This window comes from Furipterus horrens, unplaced genomic scaffold, assembly GCF_987537825.1.
Source record: "Furipterus horrens unplaced genomic scaffold, mFurHor1.1.pri manual_scaffold_2, whole genome shotgun sequence".
In the NCBI taxonomy this organism is placed as follows: domain Eukaryota; kingdom Metazoa; phylum Chordata; class Mammalia; order Chiroptera; family Furipteridae; genus Furipterus; species Furipterus horrens.
Genome location: NW_028327172.1, coordinates 42,535,071 through 42,561,929, shown reverse-complemented (window position 1 = coordinate 42,561,929; position 26,859 = coordinate 42,535,071). Strand labels below are relative to the sequence as shown.

General features: G+C 43.1%; 1 protein-coding gene across 1 annotated transcript; it reads left to right on the top strand.

Moving 5' to 3' along the window:
- Positions 1-7,855: 7,855 nt before the first annotated feature.
- On the top strand, positions 7,856-25,259 carry LOC150018299 (tripartite motif-containing protein 5-like). Its single transcript, XM_090264534.1, has 8 exons — positions 7,856-7,950; positions 12,721-13,202; positions 13,777-13,872; positions 14,475-14,753; positions 21,703-21,725; positions 22,933-23,033; positions 23,318-23,344; positions 23,605-25,259. The coding sequence occupies exons 1-8, from the start codon at positions 7,938-7,940 to the stop codon at positions 24,090-24,092; spliced, it is 1,509 nt and encodes a 502-aa protein (XP_090120660.1). The 5' UTR covers positions 7,856-7,937; the 3' UTR covers positions 24,093-25,259.
- The last annotated feature ends 1,600 nt before the right edge of the window (positions 25,260-26,859 follow it).

The window sequence follows — 26,859 nt, the reverse complement described above, 5'->3', positions numbered from 1 at the left end:
CATGCATCACCATCGACGGGTACACCCTGGAGGTTGTCAATGACTTCACTTACCTCGGGTCCACCATCTCGAGCTCTCTGTCAGTCGACTTGGAGGTCAACCAGAGAATCGCCAGGGCAGCCACAGTTATGGCCAGACTGAACCGGCGAGCGTGGAACAATTCCAGCCTCACTGAGAAAACCAGACTGCGCATCTACCAAGCCTGCGTACTCAGCACTCTCCTCTATGGCAGCGAGACGTGGACCACCTACGCAAGGCACGAAAGGAAACTCAACAGCTTCCACATGAGGTGCCTGCGACGCGTCCTGCATGTCGCCTGGCAGGATAAGGTCCCCAACACCGAGGTGCTGAAGCGAGCCAATATGAGCAGTTTGCATGCAGTTCTTAGCGAGAGACGCCTCAGGTGGCTCGGCCATGTCAAAAGAATGGATGCAGGCCGTATCCCCAAAGACCTCCTCTACGGCGAGCTAGCAGAAGGCAAGAGGATGACAGGGCGCCCAAAACTGCGGTTCAAAGACATCTGCAAAAAGGACATGACACAATGCTCCATCAATCTCAACACATGGGAAGTTCAAGCAGACGACGACCGCCTAGCCTGGAGGCTCGTGGTCAGGCAAGGTACGTCACGCGCAGAGGCTGCGCGCAACGAGGAGGCGGTCCAGAAAAGATCGAGGCGGAAGCAGCGTCAACAGCAGCAACAACAGCCATCTGCCTTCACCTGTAACAAGTGCGGCAGGGATTGTCACTCCCAAGTCGGACTGCACAGCCATTCTCGGCGGTGCAGATAGACTCTCAGGAAGCTACGCCATCGTCTCTCGAGACGGACGGCTGCCGACGATGAGTATTTTGGCATGACTATTCATATAACTTGCTAGCACACTGTCCTCTCTGGGTTTGTGAGCTTTAATGGTGTGACAGCTGCCCTGCTCCATAGGTTTTTTGTAGTTTCTAGGCCTTTAAGATTTCCAAGTTCACAATCAAGGATCCACTGCAGTTCCTGAAACACCACTAGCTTTGCTCATCTTCTCCTTGGGCCGTATTTGTACCCCCAAAACTGAGCTCATGTGAAAGATCAGGAGCAGAAGGAGCACATGGGAGGGATTTCCATAAGGGCCATCTTTATAGCTTTTCATACAACAAAATGAGATGTTTGATAGTTGTTAATAATCTAAAAATGTTACTGAACTGCAAGTGGGGTCCTGCTGCCTACCAACACCCTCTAGGAAAAATATTGGAGGCAAAGGTTTGGTGATCAAAGAAAAGGAGGCTTTATTCAAAAACAGCACAATTCTGGAATAACAGCTTTCCACATGCATTAGTCACTTAAGCCTATCAATTAAGGCTAAAATCTTTAACCTCTGAGTTCCCCTATCATTTCCTTATTAGTGTTAGTTTTAATTACCTGATTTTAATAGTATTAATTTATAAACTAAAACAACCTAAGATACAAAAGCTACACAATTCTGGAAGAATGTCAGGCTTCTGCCTCAGAGCTGTCCCCTCTAGAACACCCAAAGAATAACCCTGCCATCCTCTGCCAAGCCAGCTGGATCCTAGGCTGGACCCAGAGTTGTTTCTATTGTCCTTTGGAAGTGCAGGAAGCTGCAGCAGGATCACCCAGGTATCCTCAAGAAAGAGAGCCAGAGAGCCAGTCATTTCCCTCCTTTTATTTTAACTCTTCTGGCCCAAAATTCCATGTGCTCTGGAGGCATTTAGCTTCTCAGCCAATCCAGTCCTAGACTGTTTACCTTTGCCTGGGGCAACCTCCTCCTACAGCCCTTCCCAGAGATGTGATCAGATCTCTATGAATCAAAAAAATACCAGAAGTGGCATGGCAACAAGATGCTAAGACACAAGCAAAAAAAGTTAAAGTAGGGGTGCCTCTTTATTTACTTAACAAGCTCTGTTTCTGTTAAAGAAACATCTACATCCCAGACTAAATCAGATGGTAGATACAGTCAAAGATTTTTTTTTTTTATTCTGGCTTTTCATCTGACCTATTCTTACTGGATTAAGGATGACTTTGTGCATTATCACCTCTGCAACAGTCTCCTTGTGCCCTTAACTGTCCCCAATACATGCTTTGAAATTGCACTGTCTACCAGAGTCATTATCATTATCACAGTTCACTTGTGTTATTCGTTTCACACTCTTTTAGTCCGGGTTCTCCAGAGACACAGAACCAATATTATACAATCAGGAGTTAGCTGATGTGATTACGGCATTTGAATAATTCCAGGCCTTGCCGTCTACAAGTCGGAGACACAGGAAAACTGGTGGTGTCGAAACCAGTAAAGCCAGTGTCTGTGCTGCCGGTCATTTACCAGACCCAGTAAGGAGAGACAGGGATTGGATCTTTATGGGCTCTTTATTCAGATGGTCGGGGATCTGAGAAGACAGTGGGTTTGTACCCTAACAGACGGTCTTAAATTCCATTATAAAAGGGGCCCTGTTTATAAGAAGAAAAGTGTAAGTAAGGGGTTTGGAATTCAGGGAAAGGGTTAATCAGGTAAAAGCTGCAGCATTCTTTCATCTGTGTCCTGAGTGGTTGTTCTTAGGCCCTGGGCTGCTATAGTCTTTGTGTCCTGGGTGCTGGTCTTTGTGCCCCGGGCAGTGGTCACCTCACCCTGGAGTACAATGCCTCAGATACCATCTTGATTGCTTGCAGTCCTCCTAAGGCATTAAGGTGGAACTGCTTATGGTTACCTGGAGTCAAAGTGGGTCATACCTTCAGTTCCTGAAACAATAGCTTTTTACATACATTGATTATAAGCTTATTAGCTGTTACCTGAAACTAAAATTTTCCAGCGTTTGAGTTCCCCATCTGTGTAACTTAGTCCAGGTTTAGAAGCTTGAGAACCAGGTAGTCAATGGAGTAAGTCCTAGTTGAAGGGCAGGAGGAATGTATATCCCAGACAAAGCAGGCATGTAGGTAACAGAAGGAACAGCTTCTTTCTTTCTTCCTCTATCTCTTTGTTCTGCTCAGGTCCTCAATCTATTTTACTGAGACCACAGATCCAAATGTTAATCTTATCTAGAAACAACACCCTCACAGTCACACCCAGAAATAATGTGTGGATGAAAAGGGGCCACATATTAACCTGACAAGCTCTGAGGAAGCCTGCAAGGCAGCCTTACAAACTCAGAGACCTAAAGTATCCACAAAGGATGGTCTGAATTTAAAACTTATTAACTAGACTTCTGGCCAAAATGGAGGTGTAGACAGACCTGCTGCATCTCCCTCCACAACTAAGAAGGAATACAACTACCTGAAAACTAGAAACAATAAGAAGTTCCAGAAAATTAAGCTGCATGGAAGTCCAGAAAACAAAGATATAACAAAGAAATACTCATCCAGACAGGTAGGAGGAGTAGAGCCAGGGCAGAGAGGATGTGGTGTGGTGGCAGCAGCAGTGGCAGCAGCGGCAGGCCAGCAGAGAGTGCAGTCATATGTTTTAAAAAGTCAGGAGGGCCACCTGGGGAGCATTTCCAGCTCCTCACCAGATCACAGCCCACAGTCCCAACACCGGGGAAAATCAAGCCTCATTGTCTCTGACTGTGCAAACCAGTGGGGGTTGGGGTGGAGGCAGAAACTGCAAGTCTCAGCAGAGTCCGCTTGTTTAAAGGGCCCCCATAGTCCTAGAATGTCTTCAGACCTACCCACTCTGGGAATGACAGCCAGGGCAGCAACTAGAGGGGCGCCAGTCTGGTGCAGAAGTGGGAGAGGTGCCTGAAAAAAAGGTGAGTGCTGGACAGGCGGCATTGTCCCCTCTCGGACCCCTGCCCCACACATAGCACCACAACATGGTGAAATAGGTCACCTTGTACTGATGAATCCCTAAGGCTCTGCCCCTTACAACATAAAAGGAGCAACAGCTCTACCTGGGATGCGGAGGCAAACAAACACAGGAGCCTGTCAGAATGAGGAGACAGAAAACTATGGCCCAAAAGGGGAAATGGATCAAGTTTCCAGTGGGAGAACTAAGTGACAAGGAGATAGCCAACCTAACAGATGAGGAGATAGACAACCTAACAGATGCAGGATTCAAAACACTGGTGATAAAGATGCTCACAGGCTTGACAGGTATGCTTGAGTATGGCAGACACATAGAGAAGAAGTGAAGGCTATGCTAAGTGAAACGAAGGAAAATCCACACAAAACCAATGGTGAAGGGAAGGAAACTAGGGTTCAAATCAATGATTTGGAACATAAGAAAGAAAAAAAGCTGTCAACCAGTGCAGAATGAGGAAGCAAGAATTGAAAACAACGAGGAAAACTTCCCAAATTTTGTGAAGCAGATGGACATACAGGTCTGGGAAGCACGGAGTGTCCCAGGCGAGATGGACCCAGAGGGGACCACACCAGGATGCATCATGACTGAGATGCCGAAGGTGAAAGATAGAGAGTCCTGGGGGCAGCAAGAAAGAGGTGGAGAGTTGCTTACAGGAGGTTGCCTATAGAACTATCAGCTGATTTCTTAGAGGACACTTTGCAGGCAGGAAGGGACTGGCAGGTAGTATTCAATGTGATGAAAAGCAACCTACCTGCAACCAGGATTACTCTATCCAGCAAAGCTATCATTTAGAATGGAAGGCAGATGAAGTGCTTCCCAGACAAGATGAAGCTAAAGTTCATCATCACCAAGCCCTTATTATATGAAATGTCAAAGGGACTTACTTAAGAAAAAGAAGATCAAAACTATTAACACTAAAATGACAAGAAACTCACAACTATCAACAACTGAATCTAAAACCAATCTAGAAAGTACTGGCTGCTTATTTTTGGTTATTAGAAATTGAGGTTCCTAAAAGTTATAAATTTAAATTAAGTTGGAAAGAACTCACACAGTTAAAACTCTCTTACGTTGACAAATGTTTACTCTGGGCACCCAGTGGCCAGTCGCGTTGACACATAAAATCATCCCTCACAATTACTTTCCTTTTTCATTTTTATTAAGCTAGGGCTATAGAGATTTTTTGTTAAATGGTATTAGATGACATTGTCCAACAAATGACACTTAATGTAGTTTGATCTCTGCAGTCCATTTAGGAAAAGTGTCATTTTGTCCATCTTGAATCCAAGTTCTGGAAGTCAGCATCACCCTGCTATCAGTCAGAGAGCCCCTCTGACTGACACAAATTAGCGGATTCACTTCCTTTAGCTGGCAGATACAGGGCAGGAGAGAGTGGCCAGTATTGTTGCCTTAGCTGAGCCTTCAGCGTGGGTCCTCCCGGTGGTAAAAGGTAAACTTTATTCCCTCCTCCTTGTGATAAGTCATTTTTTACTTTTTTTGCTATTTTGCCATTTTTGCTTTTTTACTCCAGTGGCAAGTTATTTTGCTCACTTATCCCAGATGCACCAAGAATTTATTAGCTGAAGCCCCCTTGTTAGTTCACCCTGGCTGTTATCTCTATCCCAGATGCATCAAGAATTTACTACCAAGAATTTACTAGCTGAAGTCCCTGTGTTAGCTCACCCTGGCTGTTATCTCTATCCCAGGCGCACTAAGTGCACTAAATGCACTAAATGTTTATCAGCTAAAGCCCCCTCTAAATTAGAAAGTGTCTATGTGTAGTTTCTCCCACCTACTACTTTTATTGGGCAGCTCCAAGGACATGAGTCTAGTTTTTTTTGCCTTTAGAAACCTTTAAAAACCTTATAGTCTGTAAGGCAGCGCGGCTCTCCCATCTTCCGCCTCTGAAGGTGGGAAGAACCGTCCCTGGCCAGGTAAATAAACGCCATCAATTTGTTTCTAAATTGCCTCGTGTCCTCTTTGCTCGCTAATGCTCCATAACACTCCTGACATATCATTTATAAGGGAGCAAGATGAGGTTGATGTGTGTGACATTACCCAGTTTAGGTAAGCCTAATTCTCCAAAGGATGAATGACTTTCAAAGCCATGAGAACAGCTTCGGGGAGCAGAGCTGAGCTAAGATTAAGAATGTAGTCCGTAACCCATCTGACCCTGGCTAGAAGGCTCGATATTTCCTAGGGGCCCTTCCTATGTGAAGGCTTCCCATGGTTGCATAGATTCGGTCTTTCCCTGCCCTTCCCCTAAATATTTAACTTTCGTTTTCACTGTGTTCTTCCGGATCCTCTTTGTGGACAACAAGCCCCTGGTTTGGGGAGTGAATCCTGCCCACGACTGCCCCTCAGGCTGGGACTCCAGAACAAGTGAACAAGCCTTTTTCCCAAGAAAACTGGGGTAAGTTTCTTTTTGCTCTCTCTGCAGTGCCTGGAGGGTGGTATCCTGCCAGGAACTCTGGTCTTCCGCTGTTTGAGACCGTGGGGCGCGGAACCGCACGCCTTCCCATTCCAACCACCACAACCAAACGCTTAGGGGGCGTCCCCTCCGAGGGTTCGCCCGGCCCAAAGCCTGGGGTGGGGCCTTAGTGGCGGGGTGGCTTTGGTGGAGTCGCGATGGAGGGGCGGATGATGGTGCTGGGAGAGGATAGGAGAGGAATGGGGCTGGGCGCTCCCCAGTCGCTCTGGCTGCTCTGCTGCAGCAGGGGGGTGGGGCAGGCATAACCATCAGCACCTGCGCCTTAGAGGGAGCGGCATCCCTCCGCTGGCACAGCACTGCCTGGGTCACCAGTGTCGCCGCCACCTCCACATCTCTGCCCCGGGTGAGAATCCAACAGGCTTCCGCTCCTCCTGCAGGAGATGGATTCCTTCATGGTCTATGTACTTCTCAAACTTCTGCTTTTGCCCCGCGTCCTGGGACAAGTTCTGTTGTCCTGGGACAAGTTCTGTTAAGTCCTTTAAATCCCGTGCAGGAGCGGGACTCCCTGTGCTCTACACCCCTAGGGTCCTCCTGGGCATAAGCCCTGTTGTTCGTTTTTGAAGGCAGATGTTTTGTGGGCTCATCTCTCTGGCACAGGTCCCCAGGTTAAGGAGGCTGATGTGGGGCACAAACCCATAGGTACTCAAGGATGGGCTAGGCATTTACGATATCCCTCCAGCGCAGATTCCACTCACCTTTCCATATCTTATCTCCCTGCCTGCTGTGGAACCCTGGAGTCACTGCTCAGTTGTGGGCTGTCCATCTCCATGTGTGAGGACTCAAGCTCCTCTACTCTTTGCTCTTCTGTGTCCTGTAGCAGCAGGTGATTTGACCTTAGGTCCTTGTAGCCACACTATAAATAAATTCTTCAGCCCCAAGGCAGAATGCTTGTTCTGCCCCTCCCTTCTCTATAACCTCTTGCTGTGTCTCTGGATTGGTTTGATCTTGAATGGGATGACAAATAGTTAGAGGTTCCTACCCCATTTTTGGATCATGCTTGAGTCATAAACAGGGGTAGACATCATTTAATATCTACCCATGATGCAATGTCTACCTCTGCACTTGCTGTTCGTCAGAGCCTGACCTGGACCCCCATCTCTGCAGCCAGTGACTACCTGCATATGGTCTATGGGCTGTTTTCAGTATGTGGACCATTAGCTGGAATACACTTCCGGTTCTCCTTCAACCTCATTCCTTATCAGTTTCCCTTCATGTGTGATAAGCGTGGCACCAGTGGACAGTGCTAGTAGATCTAAACTCATCTTCATACAGCCTTTATAACTTTTCCTAGCACAGAGCAAAGAGAAAACTCATTATCTCATACTGCAGATATTGCTTTTACCATCAAACTTTGGCAACCATCAAGGCATTACTATCTACTGAGATTTATTTTATTTTATTTTATTGCTTCATAATCTCATTTACTTAGAGCTCCTGAGAGAACTTCTGAGCCCTGACTGTGGCCACAGAGCCATACTGAGTCCAGGTGGGAGAATGAGCATCACTGTGCTTCTTCTCTGATACCCTCACTGACTATCAGTATGATTTCCAATTTGGATGGTCATTTCCATTCATGTGACCTGATAAGACATAAACTGCCTTGTCACTTAGCTGAGCAACAGCTAGAGGACAGGAAACATGACATACCCACGATGGCTGCCTCAGGTGAGCTCTTAGTGATGGTCTTCACAGTACTATAGAAATTTCTTTATCCCTGTCCTCTCAGGCTTTTAAGAAGCCAGATTCAGTGGTTTTGTGTGAAACCACCACAGGTTATCTAAGCCTAGTGCTACAAAGTACCAATTGCCTTGTGAAAGCCCATAAGCACAGCATCCAAGGGCCTAAAAGAGACACTGGTGGTTATGAAAGTCACCATCCTCTAATGAAAAATGAAGTCTAAGGTTATTAACTGGCATTTGAGTTCTATAGGAGTCGTCCAAATACACTTTTTATATCAGACTATTTTTGCTATCAATAGTATGGCTTTGCAAGGCAGCTGACCTTCTGCTTTATAGTACAATAGCCTCCTAAGTTTCTCAGAAACAATACCAAAAGTCCAACATATTAGAAGAGTAAGGCAATATTACCATTCCAGGTACAAAGAGCCCGATGCTGACTCTTTGACCCCAGGTAGCTAATGTAACTGCCAGTCTTTTCCTCTCACCTCATCCTATGTCTCACCCTCATCCCCTGCTCTCCATTTGCTTTGCTACCTTGTCTTGAAAGCTATCATCATCTCTCCCCTGGGCAATGGTGCATTCATCTTCCTCATCTTCCCATTTCCACACTGGATCCATCTAACACTACCACCCAAGGGCAAAGCTAATTATGCCCCCCTTCTCTGAGGGGAAAACATGGATAATTTCTTTTGCTCTTGGAAAAGAGCCCCTAAATGTTACATAACTGCAGAAGTGCCATATATCATAGACACTATGCTCATGTGATACCAAAGGCCTAGCTGTTTTCTGCACACCAACTACACTGCCATTTCCAAACTCAGACAAGGTAGTATGTCTTTCATGAACAAATCATTTCTTTACCTGATGTATTTTTCCCTCACTTGTGTGCTATATTTCTTTCATCTCCTTCAGCTTTCAGTTCAACCCTTACATTTTCAAGTTGGAATTGCTGGACAACCCTTTATCTGCCCCCACTATTTGATTTCCCAACAACATGCACACTTCTCTAGTAGTGTTTTTCACATCAGCTTGATGACTGATTATTTAATTTACTGTTCCTTTCCAAGTGAATGTAAGGGTCATAGTGGTTTAAAAGCTGTTTACATTCATATTTTTGTTTGTGGGTACATGTTTTACATTAGTTGTTTGCATGTAATTCACAGTCATTAAGAATTACTTGAATCATCCTACCAAATATTTGAGATTTCTTCCCCAGGACAGATATTCATTTAATCTGTGTTCTTATTTCTCCAGGTATGTGACTTGTGTGATCCTATTGTTACAGAACCCCTGGTCTGCTCCAGTTGAAAACAAAACCACAGGCTCGTTAGTTAGGGGCCCGATTGCCCGCCGCCAAAATTATAACTCTCAATACCAGAGTTTGGTGAAAAGAAAAAGAATTGTTTATTTAACAGTTATATAGATTTAGTTATTTGCGGATTTCTGTTGTTAAGTCTTATGCTCTTTAAAATACCCACAAACACATATCCTTGCCTCCTCCCCTTCCAAACCAGGCTAGTTTTAGGAAAGTCACAGAAACCGTTTCCCTACTTTCCAAACACAGTTCAGCTTTACCAGCAGCTGCCAATCATTCAATCTGATTGGGGAGGTCCTTTCTGTGCTGTGGTGCCCTCCAGCTCTCAATGCAGAACCACCTGGATTCTCAGCCTCCTTGTAAACTGCCTTCTTCCTGCAAAACCGCGTGGATCTTCTCTCCTTCTCAAAGCCGCATGGCAAGAGCCTCTTAAAGCAGCCTGGAGACCCCTTCTCCAAGCCATGTGGAGGGAGCACACGAGAGAGCAAGAGCGAGCGCGCCAGAGAGAGAGTCAGAGCGCCAGAGCGTGAGTGAGAACCCGAGTCAGAGAGCGAGAGTGTCAGAGTGAGAGCACGAGCGTGCCAGAGAGAGTCCCAGAGCGCCAGTGAGAGCCAGAGCCCAAATGAGAGCTTGAGAGAGTCTCAGCTAAAATGTCTGCAGCTGCTTATATATCCCTGACTGCGTCATCTGACTCAGTGGGCGTTGCAAACAGTTCTGACCATTCACAGAACCTTACGTAGGCTCTGTGTGCTTTCCATACCGTCCCCTGGTTCAAGACTCCTCCCATCTGCCTGAGGCTTTGGATGCATTAAAACCATTTGCATAAGAAAGACAGTAGCCACCAGCCTCAGGCATGTGGAAGCATTTGAAAAGCTGCTTCCTTCTCCCCATCCCCCAGCAGCAAACTCTGGGGATTTTTGGACTCCCCTGTTTCTGTAACACTATGAGTATATCTGTGCTATCTCCCGCCCCACCATCCACAAACATACACAACTTTGGGCTCCTATCAATGTTTTGCATATTTCCAGCCAAACATGAAATTTTACCATGTATCAACACAAGACTCTCCAGAACCTTCTAAGTTACCTGTTTTGTCTTTGATGAACTCAGTAAGGTAGGAAGAGACCTCTGAAGAGGACCCTGAATACATTAGGTTCATCACAACTGTGCATGTTGAAGATAAATAATCTTTTAAAGTCACTCAGTGTTTCTATGTACACATCTAATAAAGGGTTTGCTCTTGCCAAATACACAAACACATTGTCACATATTATGTCATGATAATAAGAAAAGTCATTTCAAACATACAGCAAATGATGGTGTGAGAAACACTCACAATAAAAACACTGGGACATACGACTTCAGCAGTAAACAAGGCGTTTGTTTATTCACAGGTCTTCAGGGTCAGATGCAGAGCCATATCAGGGACATGTGCCGAGGCAGGAAAAAAGCAAGATGGTTTTATACTAACACAAGTAGCCATCCCCTTCCCCTCTCCCTCCTCCTTCTTTTCCTCCCTTTTTCCATGCTGGATACTCTGGAGTTACAATTTAAGGCGATTAACTAATTGAGGGTAGTGATTAACTAAGGGTAATCTGGTTATAGATCTGTCTCCAGCTCTCCTTTGAAGAATCCCTAACTTGTTTGCTGAGCTGCCTAGCTACATCTTCCCATTTCCCTGTGTTTGGTAATAAATACTTTTCCTCCTTTGATCTCAGGGACATTCATGATGAGGTGCAAAATGTCATTTCCCAACTTATATACTAAGATTTTCCCTTTGCTTTACTGTTGGCTCAGAGACTGACCCTCTAATTTAAGATTCAATTACAGTTGTCCTTAGCCGTTAATTATTTCCTACTGGTTTGAGAGTCACCAGTTTCTTTGTCTCTTACAATGACAATGGTTACACTGTAAATAAGCAAGTCAGAGCAGGTCTTTCTGTTACAGAAACAGGGGAGTCCAAAAATCCCTAGAGTTTGCTGCTGGGGGATGGGGAGAAGTAAGCAGCTTTTCAAATGCTTCCACATGCCTGAGGCTGGTGGCTACAGTCTTTCTTATGCAAATGGCTTTAATGCATCCAAAGCCTCAGGCAGATGGGAGGAGTCTTGAACCAGGGGACGGTATGGAAAGCACACAGAGCCTACGTAAGGTTCTGTGAATGGTCAGAACTGTTTGCAACGCCCACTGCGTCAGATGACGCAGTCAGGGATATATAAGCAGCTGCAGACATTTTAGCGGAGACTCTTTCAGACGCTCGCTCTCAGACTCTCTCTGGCTCTCGCTCGTGCTCTCACTCTGAGACACTCTTGCTCTCTGACTCGGGTTCTCACTCGCGCTCTGGCTCTGGTGCTCTGACTCTCTCTGGCACGCTCGCGCGCTCGCTCTCGCTCTCTCGCTCTCTCGCTCTCTCGCTCTCTCGTGTGCTCCCTCCACGTGGCTTGGTGAAGGGGCCTTCTCCATGGGGCTTGGAGAAGGGGTCTCCAGGCTGCTTTAAGAGGCTCTCGCCATGCAGTTTTGAGAAGGAGAGGAGATCCGCGCGGTTTGCAGGAAGAAGGCGGTTTACAAGGAGGCTGAGAATCCAGGCGGTCCTGCATTGAGAGCTGGAGGGCACCACAGCACAGAAAGGACCTCCCCAATCAGATTGAATGATTGGCAGCTGCTGGTAAAGCTGAACTGTGTTTGGAAAGTAGGGAAACGGTTTCTCTGACTTTCCTAAAACTAGCCTGGTTTGGAAGGGGGGGAGGCAAGGATATGTGTTTGTGGGTGTTTTAAAGAGCATAAGACTTAACAGAAATCCGCAGATAACTAAATCTATATAACTGTTAAATAAACAATTCTTTTTCTTTTCACTAAACTCTGGTATTGAGAGTTATAATTTTGGCGGCGGGCAATCGGGCCCCTAACTAAAGAGCCCGTGGGTTTGTTTTCAACTGGAACAGCCCAGGGGTTCTGTAACATTTCTGATAGATGAATATGTAAGGAGAGCGTTAATTGAAGGAAGACAGTGCGTCTTACCTATCCAGGGGCAGCACTGCATGCTGAGAGAAAGGCAGATATATCAGTTCAGACACAAAAGTGGTCTGGTGCTTTTATCATCGAGGGTGTGTTTTGTCCCTGGGAAAGAGGAAGTGGCTGAGATGTTGAGTCACACAAGGATCTTGGTAGAAAGGCCTCAGGCCATCCTTCCATCCTGTAAAATAAAGGGTAATAACAACCATTGCACAGATAAAAATGAAATTTGCCATGGTAGATGAACTAAGAGTGTTTAAAATTGTTATGAAATATCTTTTTTACCAGCTCACCAAGCTCCTTTCCTTGTTTCTCTACGTTTTCTTTTTTGTCCTTCATATTTGTTCTTTCCCTGTCCTTGATTTCTACACAGTTAGCATCTCTTATTCTTACATTCTTACTCTGCCCCCTTTAACCTTTCCAATCTAGCAGAAATCTGTGAGCCAGAGGAGCCTCAGACCAGGACAGATAGGAGCAGGGGAGCAGCTGCAATGGCTTCAGGAATCCTGGTGGACATCAAGGAGGAGGTGACCTGCCCCATCTGCTTGGAACTCCTGACAGAACCCCTGACCCTGGACTGTGGGCACAGCTTCTGCAAAGCCTGCATCACTGCAAACAACGAGGAGTCCATGGGCAGCCAAGAAAGAGACAGCAGCTGCCCTGTGTGCCGAATCAGTTACCAGTCTAGGAACCTGAGGCCTAATCTACAGGTGGCCAACATAGTGGAGATGCTTCAAAAGGTCAAGTTGAGCCCAGAGGAAGAGCAACAGAGAGATGTCTGTGTGCTCCATGGAGAGAAACTCCTGCTCTTCTGCAAGGATGATGGGAGATTCATTTGCTTGCTTTGTGAGAGATCTCAAGAGCACCATGGTCACCACACATTCCTCATGGAGGAGGTAGCCTGGGAATACCAGGTAACAGACCAGGATTGGGGAAAGGCATGGAGAAAATAGTGCTTGATGGGAAATCTCTACTTTGCATTGACTCTAATTACCTTGCACCATAGCCCTGAGGCCCGTGATCAGGTTTTTCCCTATGCTCACCTTCCAAGGCCTGAAGGACATTTCTGTGCATTCCACACAATTACAAAATGATAAGCAGACTCAAAACAAAAAGTAGATATTTTTATAACTTGTGCTAATATGTAGAAGTTCAGTGCCCAAACAAAGCTGTCTTTGCCCCTTTGAATAGGAGAGATAAGTGGGCAGCTGGGTGGTTTGAGACCTAAGTTCTTTCCTTACTACAGGATCAGGTTTCTTTCGTAGGGCAAAGAAAATCTGTCTTCTGACAAAGGAGTGGTGACTTCTATCACCTGAGCCTTAAAACATTCACCACATCGGGTTTCCTTCAAGTCACAGATTCTAACTGCTATTTCACAGTTGCTGTAAACTCTAGACTTTTCGGAGGTCAGCCTGATTTTCCATTTGTCCTCTATTCTGAGGCTGAGAAAGCCCATAGCTTGACTCTGCTGTGATTCATCTCTCACAGGAACAGCTGCAGACAGTTCTGCACAGCCTGAGGGGAGAGGAGCAGCAAGCTGGGGACTGGGAAGCTGACATAAAAAATGAGAGGACTTCTTGGAAGGTAGGAGGAGACTCTTCCTGATGGAGTTAGACAGGAATATGGGCAGGACCTTGGGTGTCAGTCACAAGGGGCTCCCTTCCCTCTTGTTCCTTACAGTCAATATGCCCAGAGTCATTGATTAACCGTTCTTTATCCTTTTCCTGATAGAAATGGGGCTGAAATAGAACCTGTCACAAATTAACATATTTGTAGGTTAGTGATTCTCAGAGAGACTCTCTGGTGAGGATGGCCAGTGAATTCTGTGTTGATTTCTGTCATTATTTTTAGCCTTTTACTCTTCCACGGGAAGACAATTTCCAGTGGTTCATGGGTCTGTCCTCGGTGCTCAGTGTTAGGTCAAGGGTGGGGTTTGGGGACAGGAGTAATGCAGGGAGGCATGAGATCCTGGGCAGCTGTGTGAAAGCTGAGCCACAACCGGGTGTCCTATTTTGCTTCAGGGATGGCTTCAATAATGCAGACTTGAGGCCATTATTTTGCAATGTGTTGAAGAGAAAGAATAATACAAAAAATCAGCCCCTCCCCCACCCCAAATTGCTCCCCTGCTTCCATCTTCCTTCTGTATGAGAGCTTCCAAATAAAATACTTCTTTTTCTGGCTCCCAGTCTCTGCCTGATAGCCTGACTCCCTCTGTGTCTTTCTCATTCCTGAAGAGTCAACTACAAAATGACAAGCAAAGTATCCAATATTGTTTTAATAAAATGAGAATGTTCCTAGACACTGAGGAGGAGAAGGAGCTGCAAAAGCTGGAGAAGGAGGAGAAGGATATTCTCCATAACCTGGAACAGTCTGAGACTGAGCTGGTCCAGCAGAACCAGTTGTTGAGAGATCTCATCTCGGATCTGGAGCATCGTTTGCAGGGGTCAACGATGAAGATGCTGCAGGTAAGACTTGGGAAGAAGCCCCAGCATCTGAGCTTGAGAAAAATGAAGACTAAGTTTTCTGCTCTGCTGCGTGGCTGTGCTCTTTCTGGTGGTGACGCTGAGGTTCCCATGGTCTTGCAGTAACCTTTCCCAGCATCCATTTTAGAGGTTATAGGAATAACCTAATGCATGCATAACAAGAGAAAATCTTGTTTTTATTAATGTATCAATTGCAGTGCAAAAATCTGACTGTGGGAGATCCTTTGTGTTTGATTATATGATTCCATAGGCCCCTATATCTGTGATCTAGCCTAGAATATTTTTCAGATACCTCCTCATGACCCAAGAGTGTTGGTTTTGTTTTTTCCCTCATAGAACGAGTTTAGATTTTTCTCTTCTGTATTTTTGAATAAACAATTGTGAAAGATTGGTATAATTTATTTTTAAATTATTCAATAGACACATTTACCAGGAAACAATCTTAGTCTGGGCTTTTCTTCTTTGGAAAGGTATTTATATATATATATATAATTGTATTGTTTTCTTCAGTTTTTTTTTACCATTTTTTGATTCAGTTTTTGATAATGTAGAAATTTGTTGTTTCTAATTGTCAGATTTGTAGACGTGAAGTTAGTCATTTTAATCCCTTATAAGCTTTTTCATTTCTACAGTACTTACAGTAATGTGCCCCCTTATTTCTTAGAAGGTGATTTGCTTTCTTTTTTTGGTCGAGTTGGTTTTAATTTTATTGATGATTTTCAAGAATAAACTTCATTGGACTTCCGGCCAAGATGGAGGCTTAGACGGACACGCTAGGTCTTCCTCTACAACTATAGAGGAATACAACTACTTCAAAACAAAGGATAACTAGAAATTCCAGAAAATAAAACTACACGGAAGCCCAACATATGAAGTTATAAACCAGCGGTGCCATTTGGGCAGGTAAGAGTTAAAGAAGGCAAAGCTGTTTGCGGAGCGGCTGGCGGGGCGGCGAAAAATCCCGGAGGCAATCAAGCCCCTGGCGTGCGCGACTCCAATCAAGCCCCTGGCATACGCGACTCCGGGCGCTGGGGAGAGCAGCCGCAGCATCGCCTTGAACAGTGAGGCCCAGGGGGGCGGGAGGACGGATCCCGGTCTCCTAGCTGAATAACTGTGTGAATCCATCTTGGACCCCCGCCCCCACAGAAAGCACCACAGGGCTGCGAAATAGGTCGCGGACAGTCAGGCGCCGGCTGGTCGCTGATTTGTGACGCGTACACAGGCACTGCCCCCGACAGCCAGCCCAGGAAAACAAAACGCATCTGTCAAAATGTGGCAGACAAATATAGAGATCCCGGTGGCACAACTCACCAGACAGCAGATAGAGAACCTGACAGATGAACAGATAAGAAACCTGTCAGAGGCTCAGTTCTGGGCCATTGTTATCAGGTGGCTTACAGAATTCACAAAAGAGCAGGAAAAAGATATGAAAGAAGCGAAAAACTTTCATAACGAAAGGAACAAAACCACATACGAGACAGATGGTGAGGAATCCAGAGTTCATTTCAACAAACTGGAATATGGAGAAGGAACAAGCAGTCAACCAATGCAGCGAGAGGAAATAGGAAGCAACAATGAGAGGATCAGAAACCTCTGGGACAGCTATAAAAGGCCCAACATAAGAATCATTGGTTTGCCAGAGAATGAGGAAGATGAACTAGAACTTGAAAAATTGAGTGAAAATATAATAAAGGAGAACTTCCCAGACTTGGGGAAGGGAATAGACATGCAGGTCCAGGAAGCAAGGAGAGTTCCCAAGAGACTGGACCCAGGGAGAACCACTCCAAGACACATTATAATCAAAATGTCAAAAATTAAGGATAAAGAGAGAATCTTAAAAGCAGCAAGAGAGAAGAAAAGAATTATGTACAAAGGGGTCCCAATTAGACTATCAGCTGACTTCTCAAGGGAAACACTACAGGCAAGAAGGGACTGGCAAGAAATATTCAAAGTAATGAAAATCCAAAACCTACAACCACGAATACTCTATCCAGCGAAATTGTCATTCAGAATAGAAGGACAGAGAAAGTGTTTCCAGGACAAAATAAAACTGAAAGAGTTCATTAGATCCAAACCACTGTTATATGAGATGTTAAAGGGACTGGTTTAAAAAACAGAAGCTAGGGAGATGAAACAAAGGCAAACTAAACAGGCAACGAGAGTGGAAAAGGAACTGTGGGTAAGGGAAGCATAGTGGGGGGAGGTCAACAGGGAGGGGGAGTGGGGAGAGGGAGGGAGATGATATAGGAATTGGGGATCATGGTAGGAGGGAATGGAATAGACGGAGAGAGATTGGGAGGAACTGTATGCACAACTAATGGACATAATCTAAAAGGGGGGGACAACTGGAGGGAGGGGGGCCACCGGGTGGAGGGGAGCAGAGGGAAGGGAAATTGGCACAAATGTAATATTTTAATCAATAAAACACATTAAATCTGAAAAAAAAAAAAGAATAAACTTCATTGTTTTATTGATTTATCTATTTTTACCCTTCTTATATCATTAATTTCTGCTCTTATTTACATTGTTTCTTTTGTGTTTGTATATATGCACATGTGTACATGAATCTGTGTATGCATGCGTGTGTATTGTGTTTAATTTGATGTTATTTTTCTAGTTTCTCAAAGTGAGAATTTATACCACTGATTTGACACAATCTCTCCTGTTATAATTTTTTTTTAAGATTTTATTTATTTACTTTTTAAATAAATAGGAAGGAAGTGAAGAAGAGAGGGACAGAAATATTCAGGTGTGATCAGTTGCCTCTCAAATGCCCCCATTACCCTGACTGGAAATCGAACCAGTGACCTTTCAGTTTACAGACTGGCACTCAATCCACTGAGCCACACATCGAGGGCCTCCTGTTATTGTTTTTAAAGATATAAGTACATTGTTTTTGTTATCTTCTATACATTTGGATTATTTTCTTGCTATTTTGATTCAATTTAACTGATTTTCAAATTTCCTTTGTGATTTTTTTTTTTTTTTTGGTCAACCTTTGGTATCTTTGAAACTATTGTTTAATTTACAAATACTTGATAATTTTCTCACTTTTTCTTCTGTATATTTTAAATGTAATTCCTTTCTAATGAAAAAACATGTATTTTAGTATTTCAATTTTTAAATGTATTGACAGTTGCTTTATGACCTAAAATTTATATGTACAAAAATTATTATGTAGACTTGAAGAAAATGTGTATTGTGCATTCATTGTGTGAAAGGGTCTATAGATGCCATTTTGATTTTCTTCTTCTTTTTAAGTCCCTTGAACATTTCTTATAAAACCAGTTTGATGGTGGTGAACTCCTTCATCTTTTTCTTATCTGGGAAGCTTTTTGTGTCTCCTTCAATTCAAAGTCATAGCTTTGCTGGGTAGAGTAATCAATGTTGTAGGTCCTTGCTTTTCATCACTTTGAATAGTGCCAATCTCTTCTGGCCTGCAGATTTTCTGTTGAGAAATCAGCTGATGGTCTTATAGAATACTTGAGAGGTAACCAACTGCTTTTCCCTTGCTGCTTTTAATATTCTCTTTTTGTAGTCTTCCTTTCTCACTCCATGTTTTTTATGCTGTCTGCTTTGTTATGTTTCCTGTGTCTTTCTTTTTTTTTTTTCTCTTGACCTTCACCCCAACCCTGTCTCTTTCTTGAAGTTCTCACTGAGATCATCTATAATTTCCCTAAGTTCAGTGAGCCTCCTAATAACCAGTGTTTAGAATTCTGCATCTGGTGGATTGCCTACGCCCATTTTGTTTAGTTATTTCTATGAAGTTTTAGCCTGATCTTTCATTTGGGGCATGATTCCTTATCTTCTTATTTTGGCTGCCTCCCTATGTTTATTTCTATGTATTAGGTATATCTGCCATGTATCCCAGTCTTAGTAGAGTTCTCTTGTGTAATACCCTGTTTTCCCAAAAATAAGACAGTGTCTTATAATAATTTTTGCTCCTAAAGATGCGCTAGGTCTTATTTTCAGGGGACGCCTTATATTTCTAAGCACTAGGTCTTTCTTATTTTGGGGGATGTCTTGTTTTCAGGGAAACACAGTAGTATGTTTTACAGTTTTTCTGTTCACATGAGTGGGGTGCTTCAGGGGTGTCCCTTGTGTGGGTCGTGTGTCTTCTCCTGCTGTAGTTGAGCCTCAATTGCTGTTGACCCTCAGGCTGAGTGGCTGTGAGTAATGGCATTGACTACAGTGAACAAGCTGTTGTAAGGGGGCCGACTCCATGGAGTGAGTGAGATTCCCTTTAGCAGAGCTCTAGTGCCCGCTGTGTCCACCCTTTGGATATGTCATTAGTGGCTCTAATTGGGTGGTACTCTGGTGTGGTCTGAAACTGGCCACCAGGTGTATTGGTTCTGGGGCCTCTTGGGAGGGGCTCTGGTGTAAGCCAAGGTCAGCCACTTCCTTTGTCTGGCCCAGGACCACCTATTAGGAGTCACAAAGTGATCTGCGGTTGGTGGCTGCCTGTGCTGGGCTTGGAGGTGCCTTGGAGATGCTATACTGTTAACCAAGGTCAGTTGCCACTACTGCTGTTTTGGTCTGCTTAGCAAGAGGGAAAGGGGCAACTGAGGCCAGCCAATGCTTGTTTGGGGGTTGTGGACCTTTGAGAGATTTTAAGAAAGCCTGCAGCATGGGCTGGCAGGCCAGCCGCTTGTGTCGCTTACCCGCTAAAAAAGGTTTGGTCAGAGGCTTGAATTGGGTGCAGTGGGGTTTCAGAGAATCATCAGGATGGGGCAAGAGTGATGTTAGCCTGGTTAATGGAGACTCAGATTTGGCCGTGGTCTTCATAGGCTGGCTGTGTAGGGGCAGGTCTGCACAAGAAAACAATGTTGCCTGCTGGTATTTTAGTCCTTGGGAGGGTTGCACTCCTGCTCCTCAGCCATCCACCTGAAGCCAGGCAATTCAGTTTCTCCCTGTAAGTCTCTAGCACTTTGCAAGCTTCTGGCCCTCCTCTGGAGCTTAGCATGGGTGTTTGTGAGGGAGAGATACTATGCTAGGGCCCTTTAAGAAGATACCAGGTTTTGCAGCAGCCCTCCATCTCACCTGGACTGAGTCTGTGCTGGTTTTCACAGCCAGGATTATGGGGACTCCTCTTCCCAGCACTGCTGCTCCTGGTGGAGGAGCTGGATGTGGAGCTGTGACTTCTTTCACAGGTGATATCTCTGCACCCATGATATTCCTACTATTTGTTAACCTCCACAGAAGGGTATGGTGCCAGCCAGTTTTGTCTAAGCCCCTCCTATCAGTCTGAAAGTGAGTTCTTCTTTATATCCTTAGTTATAAGGGTTCTGTTCATCACATCTTCACGTGATTCTCAAAGGTAGTTATTTTGTAATTAGTTATAATTTTCATGCAGTTGTGGGAGGAGACAGTCACAGCATTTACCTACTCCACCATTGACCAGATTCTATCATTTTACTTTTGCCATATTTGTGTCTTTGAATCCAAAATATGTCTTTTGTAGCTAACAAAAATTTCTTTTCATCTAGTCCCCAAATATCTGCCTTTTAATTGATGGATTAAGACAATTACATTTAATGCAATCTCATGTAGCTCTATTTTATTTGTATTGTATTATTTACTTCTGTATGTTGCTTGTGACTTTTATCATTCTCTTTCTCATTGACAAGCTTATTTTGAGTTAAACAGATATTTTGTATAGAATATTTAGTGTTACTATTTTCTGTTTTTGTGGTAGTTCTCTTTTAAACATAATATGCATCCTATTTTATCATGATCTACTTCAGATTAATACTGTATCCTTCCAGTAAAATACAGATACTTGTCTCCAGCATTGCTTTCTATTATTACAGCAACAACACAATGATGCTTTAATATGGGCACTTGATCCAACGTAGGCCAGTGCCATGCAGACCTCAGAATTATTTGATACAACTGGGAAGACAAGTTTTCTTTTTATGGAGTTTATATGAGGAGATTCATGTTTTCTTCATGAACTAAGGAGAGAGCAGAAATAGAATTTGGAGAATGACATAAACCAAATCCTGATAACAATATTTGAGCCTCAAAATTAAGCTTTGACTAAAGTTAAAACTGCCCCCAAGTTCTTTTTCTCTACTTCATCCGCTTTTAATTGCTTTTTTTGGTCATTCAACAACAAAGCCCTAATACTGAGAGCAAAGCAAATGTGTGTGTGTATAAACCCATCAGTTTGCCTAGTTTTTGGTGTCATGGAAGAAGTTATTCTGAGATAGAGAAGAACAAATGTTATTGGTAGATAGGTATTCAAGAGATAAATCTGTGTTGATAAGAAGTTCAAATACCAAAAACTGCTAATGATGTGGACTAAACTGGCTTGATAGAGACTGAGATGCAGGTAAATATTGTAGTGTTTAGGACAGTGACCGAGGGGATATCAGTAACATGGACAAACGAGTATAAGGGAGAAGACAATTTGGTTGGTGAAGAGTAAGGTATATATATATACCAAGTTACTAGTTCCTGTGGCTTCTTAACTAAGGAATATATTAACCTGCATTTAAGAGACAAAATTGAGTAAAAATAACACTTGGAAATAATTGCATATGTTTAATTGAGGAGTGAATGAAGTCAAGTATAGATAGTGTATAAAATGAGGAGAGGCTTGAGAAAAGTCTACAGTAATACATTTGTTGTTTGTACCCTTAGCAGAAGTTATGCAAAATTCTTGAGGAATATTATAACTCCTCATCTTTGATTCTCCCAATTATGGCATAATGCTTGACAAGTAATAGTACATAACTTTACATTCATGTTGAATAAATGAGGAAGCCATGAGTCTTCTGGAATGATTGACTGGGGTCTTTACTTGTTGGCTCTCACATTGGGCCCATCTCTATTCTCACCACATCAGGGGGTGGTAAGGATGATGTGAAGCTTTGTAAGTGAGGAAGACTTATTACTTCCTGACTCATGTTTCCTCTTTTCTCCCTAGGATGTGAATGGCATCATGGAAAGGTATGTGTGGGAGACCAGAGATGGTCCTTTTGTGCTGCAAAAAGAGGTTTAAAGCCACTAAAGTTATCTGGTTGTTAATTAAAATAAAATATTGTTCAGGGCAGGGAAATTTGGGTGTAGTTTCATCTTCAATGTCTGTTCACATATCACAGCTTGAGTGTTCTCTAACTGTTGAGAATGGACTGGTTTCTATAGTGTGATATTTAGGTGGGGAAGTTGCAGAGTTAGTGTCAGCAGCAGTTTGGGATAAGATGTTGCAGTATCAGACCCATGTGACCTCATAATTTTTATTCACCCAGCATGCCTGAACCTAACTCAGGTTCCCATATTTCACAGCTGCTTGATCTATTGTTGGTAGGTTGTGTTTGCTCTACCTGCTGAGCACCCAGAATTGGACAGGACTCTTATATTTACATTTCTCCCTTGGGAATAGAAGGAAGCAGGTCCTTCCATAGAGTTCTCTTTATTTTTCAAAAACAAACTTAAATCATAAAGAATATCTTGGCCTGGTGCAAACAATTGATCCCTCTTGACCATGCACTTCTGAAGCCAGAATGAAAGGGCAGCATCCTTGTTTCTAAATCTGCACACCTATGTGGCTGCAAGAAGCTCTTCAAACACATAAAATTCTGACAACTATTAGAATGGTATATATAATGTGTTTTTTTTCCAAGAGTTACAATTTTTACTGAGAGAATCTGAAATCTCAGATGTTATTCTGAGGGCCTCCCTACTAGGGAGCAGACTTTAAAGATCTTGATCCCTCTAGACAGTATTCCCTCATCTGATGTATCTCAAACAACTAAAAGCCTGATTTGGCAACCTCCCTTTCATGTAATTTCTCTTCACATCCATTCAGTTACTTTTCCTCACATTATTTTGTTTTTAGAAATCAGTTTCCTTTTTAAAAAAAATTCATTTTATGCATTTTATAAGATTCCAGGAGGTTAAGAGAGGTGGGGGTTTGTTTTCATTTGGAAAGAATAAACTATGCTTTTGAGAGGTCAAGTCCTTCCTAAGATCATATAGAGTGTATTGTAAAGTTAGACATGAGCACATTTCTTTGACTCCAAGGTCAGGAGTGCTCTCTCCTTTCTCAGGGGTCCATGGAAGGAGGCTCAAGTGCTTAATGGGGTGAATAGACAAAAATCCATAGTTTTGGAGAGACAAAAAGTCAGGTGTGGGGATCTTTTTTTGTCATTCTTAGGGGTAAGACCTTCACTCTGAAGAAGCCTAAAACCGTCTCCAAAGAACGAAGGAGAGAGTTCCAAGTTCCTGACCTGAGTGGGTTGCTGCAAGCGATTAATGGTGAGCAGTGCCTGAGCAAGGGTGGCTGTGGGGTTCTTGTGATGGTGGGGGTTACAGAGGGAGGAGGGTTCAGTTCCTAGGTGTGCATAGAGGAGACAAAGGAGCATGGATATTATGTGCTGATATTGGGGTCATATTTAATGAGGAGCTGTCTTGTTCATCTCTCATTCTTCCGTTTACCACCTCACATAGGTTTCTAACCTTTTCTCTGATCAGGAGAGTAAATAGATTGAAGTGCTGACTCCTTTTCTTATATTTAATATTATGAATTTTTATCATTTCAGAGCTGACAGATGTGCGCCGCTATTGGGGTAAGGTGAAACCACAATATCATAAAGTCCTTGTGCTCATTTTCTTTCATAATTTTGTGTTTTCTATTATGTCTTTTGTTTTAAGACCTACATTTACTTTCTGACTCACACATATATATTATGCCTCAGCAATGTTATACCTATTCCCAAGATAGAACTAAATTCTTCTCAGTTTCTACTCACATTATTCTCAAGATCCCACAATGCCACAAGTAAAGGTACATCATAATTCCTAACCCAACCCTGTAATTTTTCTGCAGTTCACATTACCCTGTACCCTGCCAGCGACAAAGAAAATATTGTGATTTCTGCAGATCAGAGACAAGTGAGATATGAGTACCATTCCGCTACAAATCAGAAGAAACCTGTTGTACTTGGCGCACCGCCTGTCACATCAGGGAAACATTACTGGGAGGTGGATGTGTCACAGAAACAGGCCTGGTGGGTGGGGGTATATGGTGAAGGTGCCTTTTGGGTTATAGGGTTAGTGAATAAGGTTGAATATAATGCTTTTGCAAAATCTTCCTCCTCTAGTCCTTTGAATGTAACCCTCTGCCTGACTGTCCCTCCCCAACGTGTTGGGGTTTTCCTAGACTATGATGCTGGCTCTGTCTCATTTTTTAACATCACCAACCATGGGTTTCTCATCCATAAATTCTCTTCATGTTCCTTTCCTCAGAAAATTCATCCATATTTCAGTCCCAGGAATTGTACTCTCCCCATGACACTGTGTTCTCCAAGCTCTTAAATCTCTTACGCCCTCAACCACTTCTACGTAGCACCTCTGGGCTTGGGTGCGCCTAAGACACTGAGTTTACCTTCACCATTCTCACTAACTTCTTATTGCTGCCTCCCTTTTTTTCATTTCAACATCCTTCATTCAATAATAGAGTTAATACTTCGCCTCGTGGTGAGCATTTTTTTCCCAATGTCCTGTTTGCATTAGTAAAGAATCAATTCACTATTTTCTGTCATCCCAAATAAAATGACTAATGCCTCATAAGAAAGAGCTGTATGGAGGTGACATCTAGGCCAAATTTTTACAATCTCATTTCCTCTGTCACTGAGAAGAATAAGAAAGCTGTTCAACAACTTTTGTATCTTATTCAAGACCTTGTACAGCAGTTATTCACTGCAGAATGAGTCCTCAGTGATGTGTCAGTTCAACCATGATGCTCCTTATTCATCAAGGAGTGAGGGAGACAGTATCACAAATAATAGGTGCTAAGTGGGGGTTTGTGTTCAACATCTGATTTCAAGTGCAGTCTCTCCAATTGCATGCAGTGTAACTTTGAATAAAATATTTGAATGCTTGCTTCATTTACTAAAAATCGTCCTGGTATAAAAAACATACCATAGTTCGGATCACTGTGAGAAGAAAAATGTCATTAAGTATAATATTGTGTCTCAACCTAATAAACATTTTCTCTACTAATTACTGAGAAATATAAGCTATGTCAGTGTCTCATGAAGCAGGTTGGTGCCTTCAAGGGGCACGAGGGTAGTTTTTACTGAAGTCTCATGTTTCAGATGCCAGATACCTCTGTGCTGCTGTCGGACACCTCCAGCTCTGCCTGTGATAGGTGTGTGTGTGTGTGTGTGTATGTGTGTGTGTGCACACGTGCACGCGTGTGTGCACAACAGTGAGAATTTTATTATAATTCTGGTTTGTTACATATTGGCCTTCATCAAATAATCTACCTCAATAAATTTTATGGGATTCAGTTTTTCATTTGTAAAGCTAATGGAATTTACCTGATGTAGTATTGTGAAAGTTAAAGAACAGAATGTTTTCTGGTAACTTCTGTCATTTTCATCACAAAAGGAGTAATCAAATATGCTATCTATTCATTTTTTTGTTCGCCTCTCACTGTGACTGAAATACATAACTGTAAGAATACATATTAGTTCATTTTCAACCTTATTGCTCTTGCTTTGTTTTAAGAAATAAAATAATGATGAAAGAATTACAGTTTTCTTTACATTTTAACAATTGTAAAATACATGTTTCTACCATTTCTAGCTACCTAGTCTTTTTTTTTTTCTTTCCATTTTTGAGGAATAATTCTATTTTACTAAAATTGAATTTATATATTGTCAGGACATGGCAGTCCAGTTGGGGCGATGAGCAGGAGGGAGTGAGGCTTCTACCATAGCCTCTACTGTCACTGTGCAAGCTCCAGGCATGGTGGATCATCTCTTCCCAAAGCCTCCTCCCTCCAGCCCAGTTCCTTTGGGGCATCTGTGCTGCCTACACTTTCCGTTCTGTCATTGTCAAAACAGGGCAACAGCTGGACCATGTGCCCACCTGGACTTCTGACACATGTAAATGAACTATATGCAAATTAACTTGGACCTAGTCTCTCCCATAGGAAATTAGAAATGGACTTTGCATGTTCCAAGAAGAAATGTTGATGGACCTAGCACGACATATTCACTGGGGAAAAGCAGGGAGATGTAAATGACCTGTTGAATGCATTGATCCGTAAACTCCCCCTAACTGAATGTATGTTTGTAAAGATGTGGAGATGGCACCTGCAGGTATAGGCAGCAAACTACTATGGGCCGTTGAGGTGGGCTGGGAGTCTCTTTTCTCTTTTCTCCATTCCCTCTTTCTCCTTTATTTCTACAGACTCTCAATTTGAACCGGGAGTTTCTCTCTTACCTCTAATCTCTTTTGCTCCCTTCCTTCAATAAACCTGGTGTAAAATCCTAGACTGTGCTCTGGGTGATTTCTCAGGACAAAGACAGCCTGACATATATTAGCTCTGTCTGCTCAGCTTTAAAAACTTATTATACAACTGTAATTGAAAAACGAAAATAAAATAAAAAAGGAAAAAAAAAACTTATTATTCACAATGACACAATGAGCGGGGTTTCTTAACAGTAGTTTAGGGAAGTGTTTTATTGCCCAGGACAGCCCTACATTTGCAGTGACTTGATTCTCAAGAACAAAGAGAAAAGCCATTATCCTTTCAATGACATAGGAGGGGAATATGTTCATTCAGAACTTGGTGGGATCCCACTGTCTTTTTGCATTTTTATTTCCAACTTTTCCCCAATCAAGTTCAGTGCCCCCCCAAAACATGCTTTTTGGTCAGGTATTGTCTTTTCTTAGTCCTGATTGTCACCAGGAATTCCAAGCTTCCTCACTTTTGATGACCTTTAATGAGACAAAGGATTCCAAGGTGGAAATTTCCAGTATCTTTGTGTGTATGCACCTGTTTATACCTTAGCACTCACCCATAGAAAGTGAAGGAAATTAATCTCTAAATTTTTTATTTTACTTCTGACTTCCTGCCTCCCCATTGTTATTACGACTGATGCTCTGATTCACCAGAAATAATCTGTGCTCTCCAATTATGGACAAATAACTCTCCAAGGACATCGGGTCTTTTCACTTACTGGAACACCCAATCCAGAACGAAGTACCCAGTTACAAAGAAAGACCTGAAATTTTCTATGCAACAAAAGGTCTGCACACTTTAGCAGAGGCTCCTGGCCCCCAGCTTGGA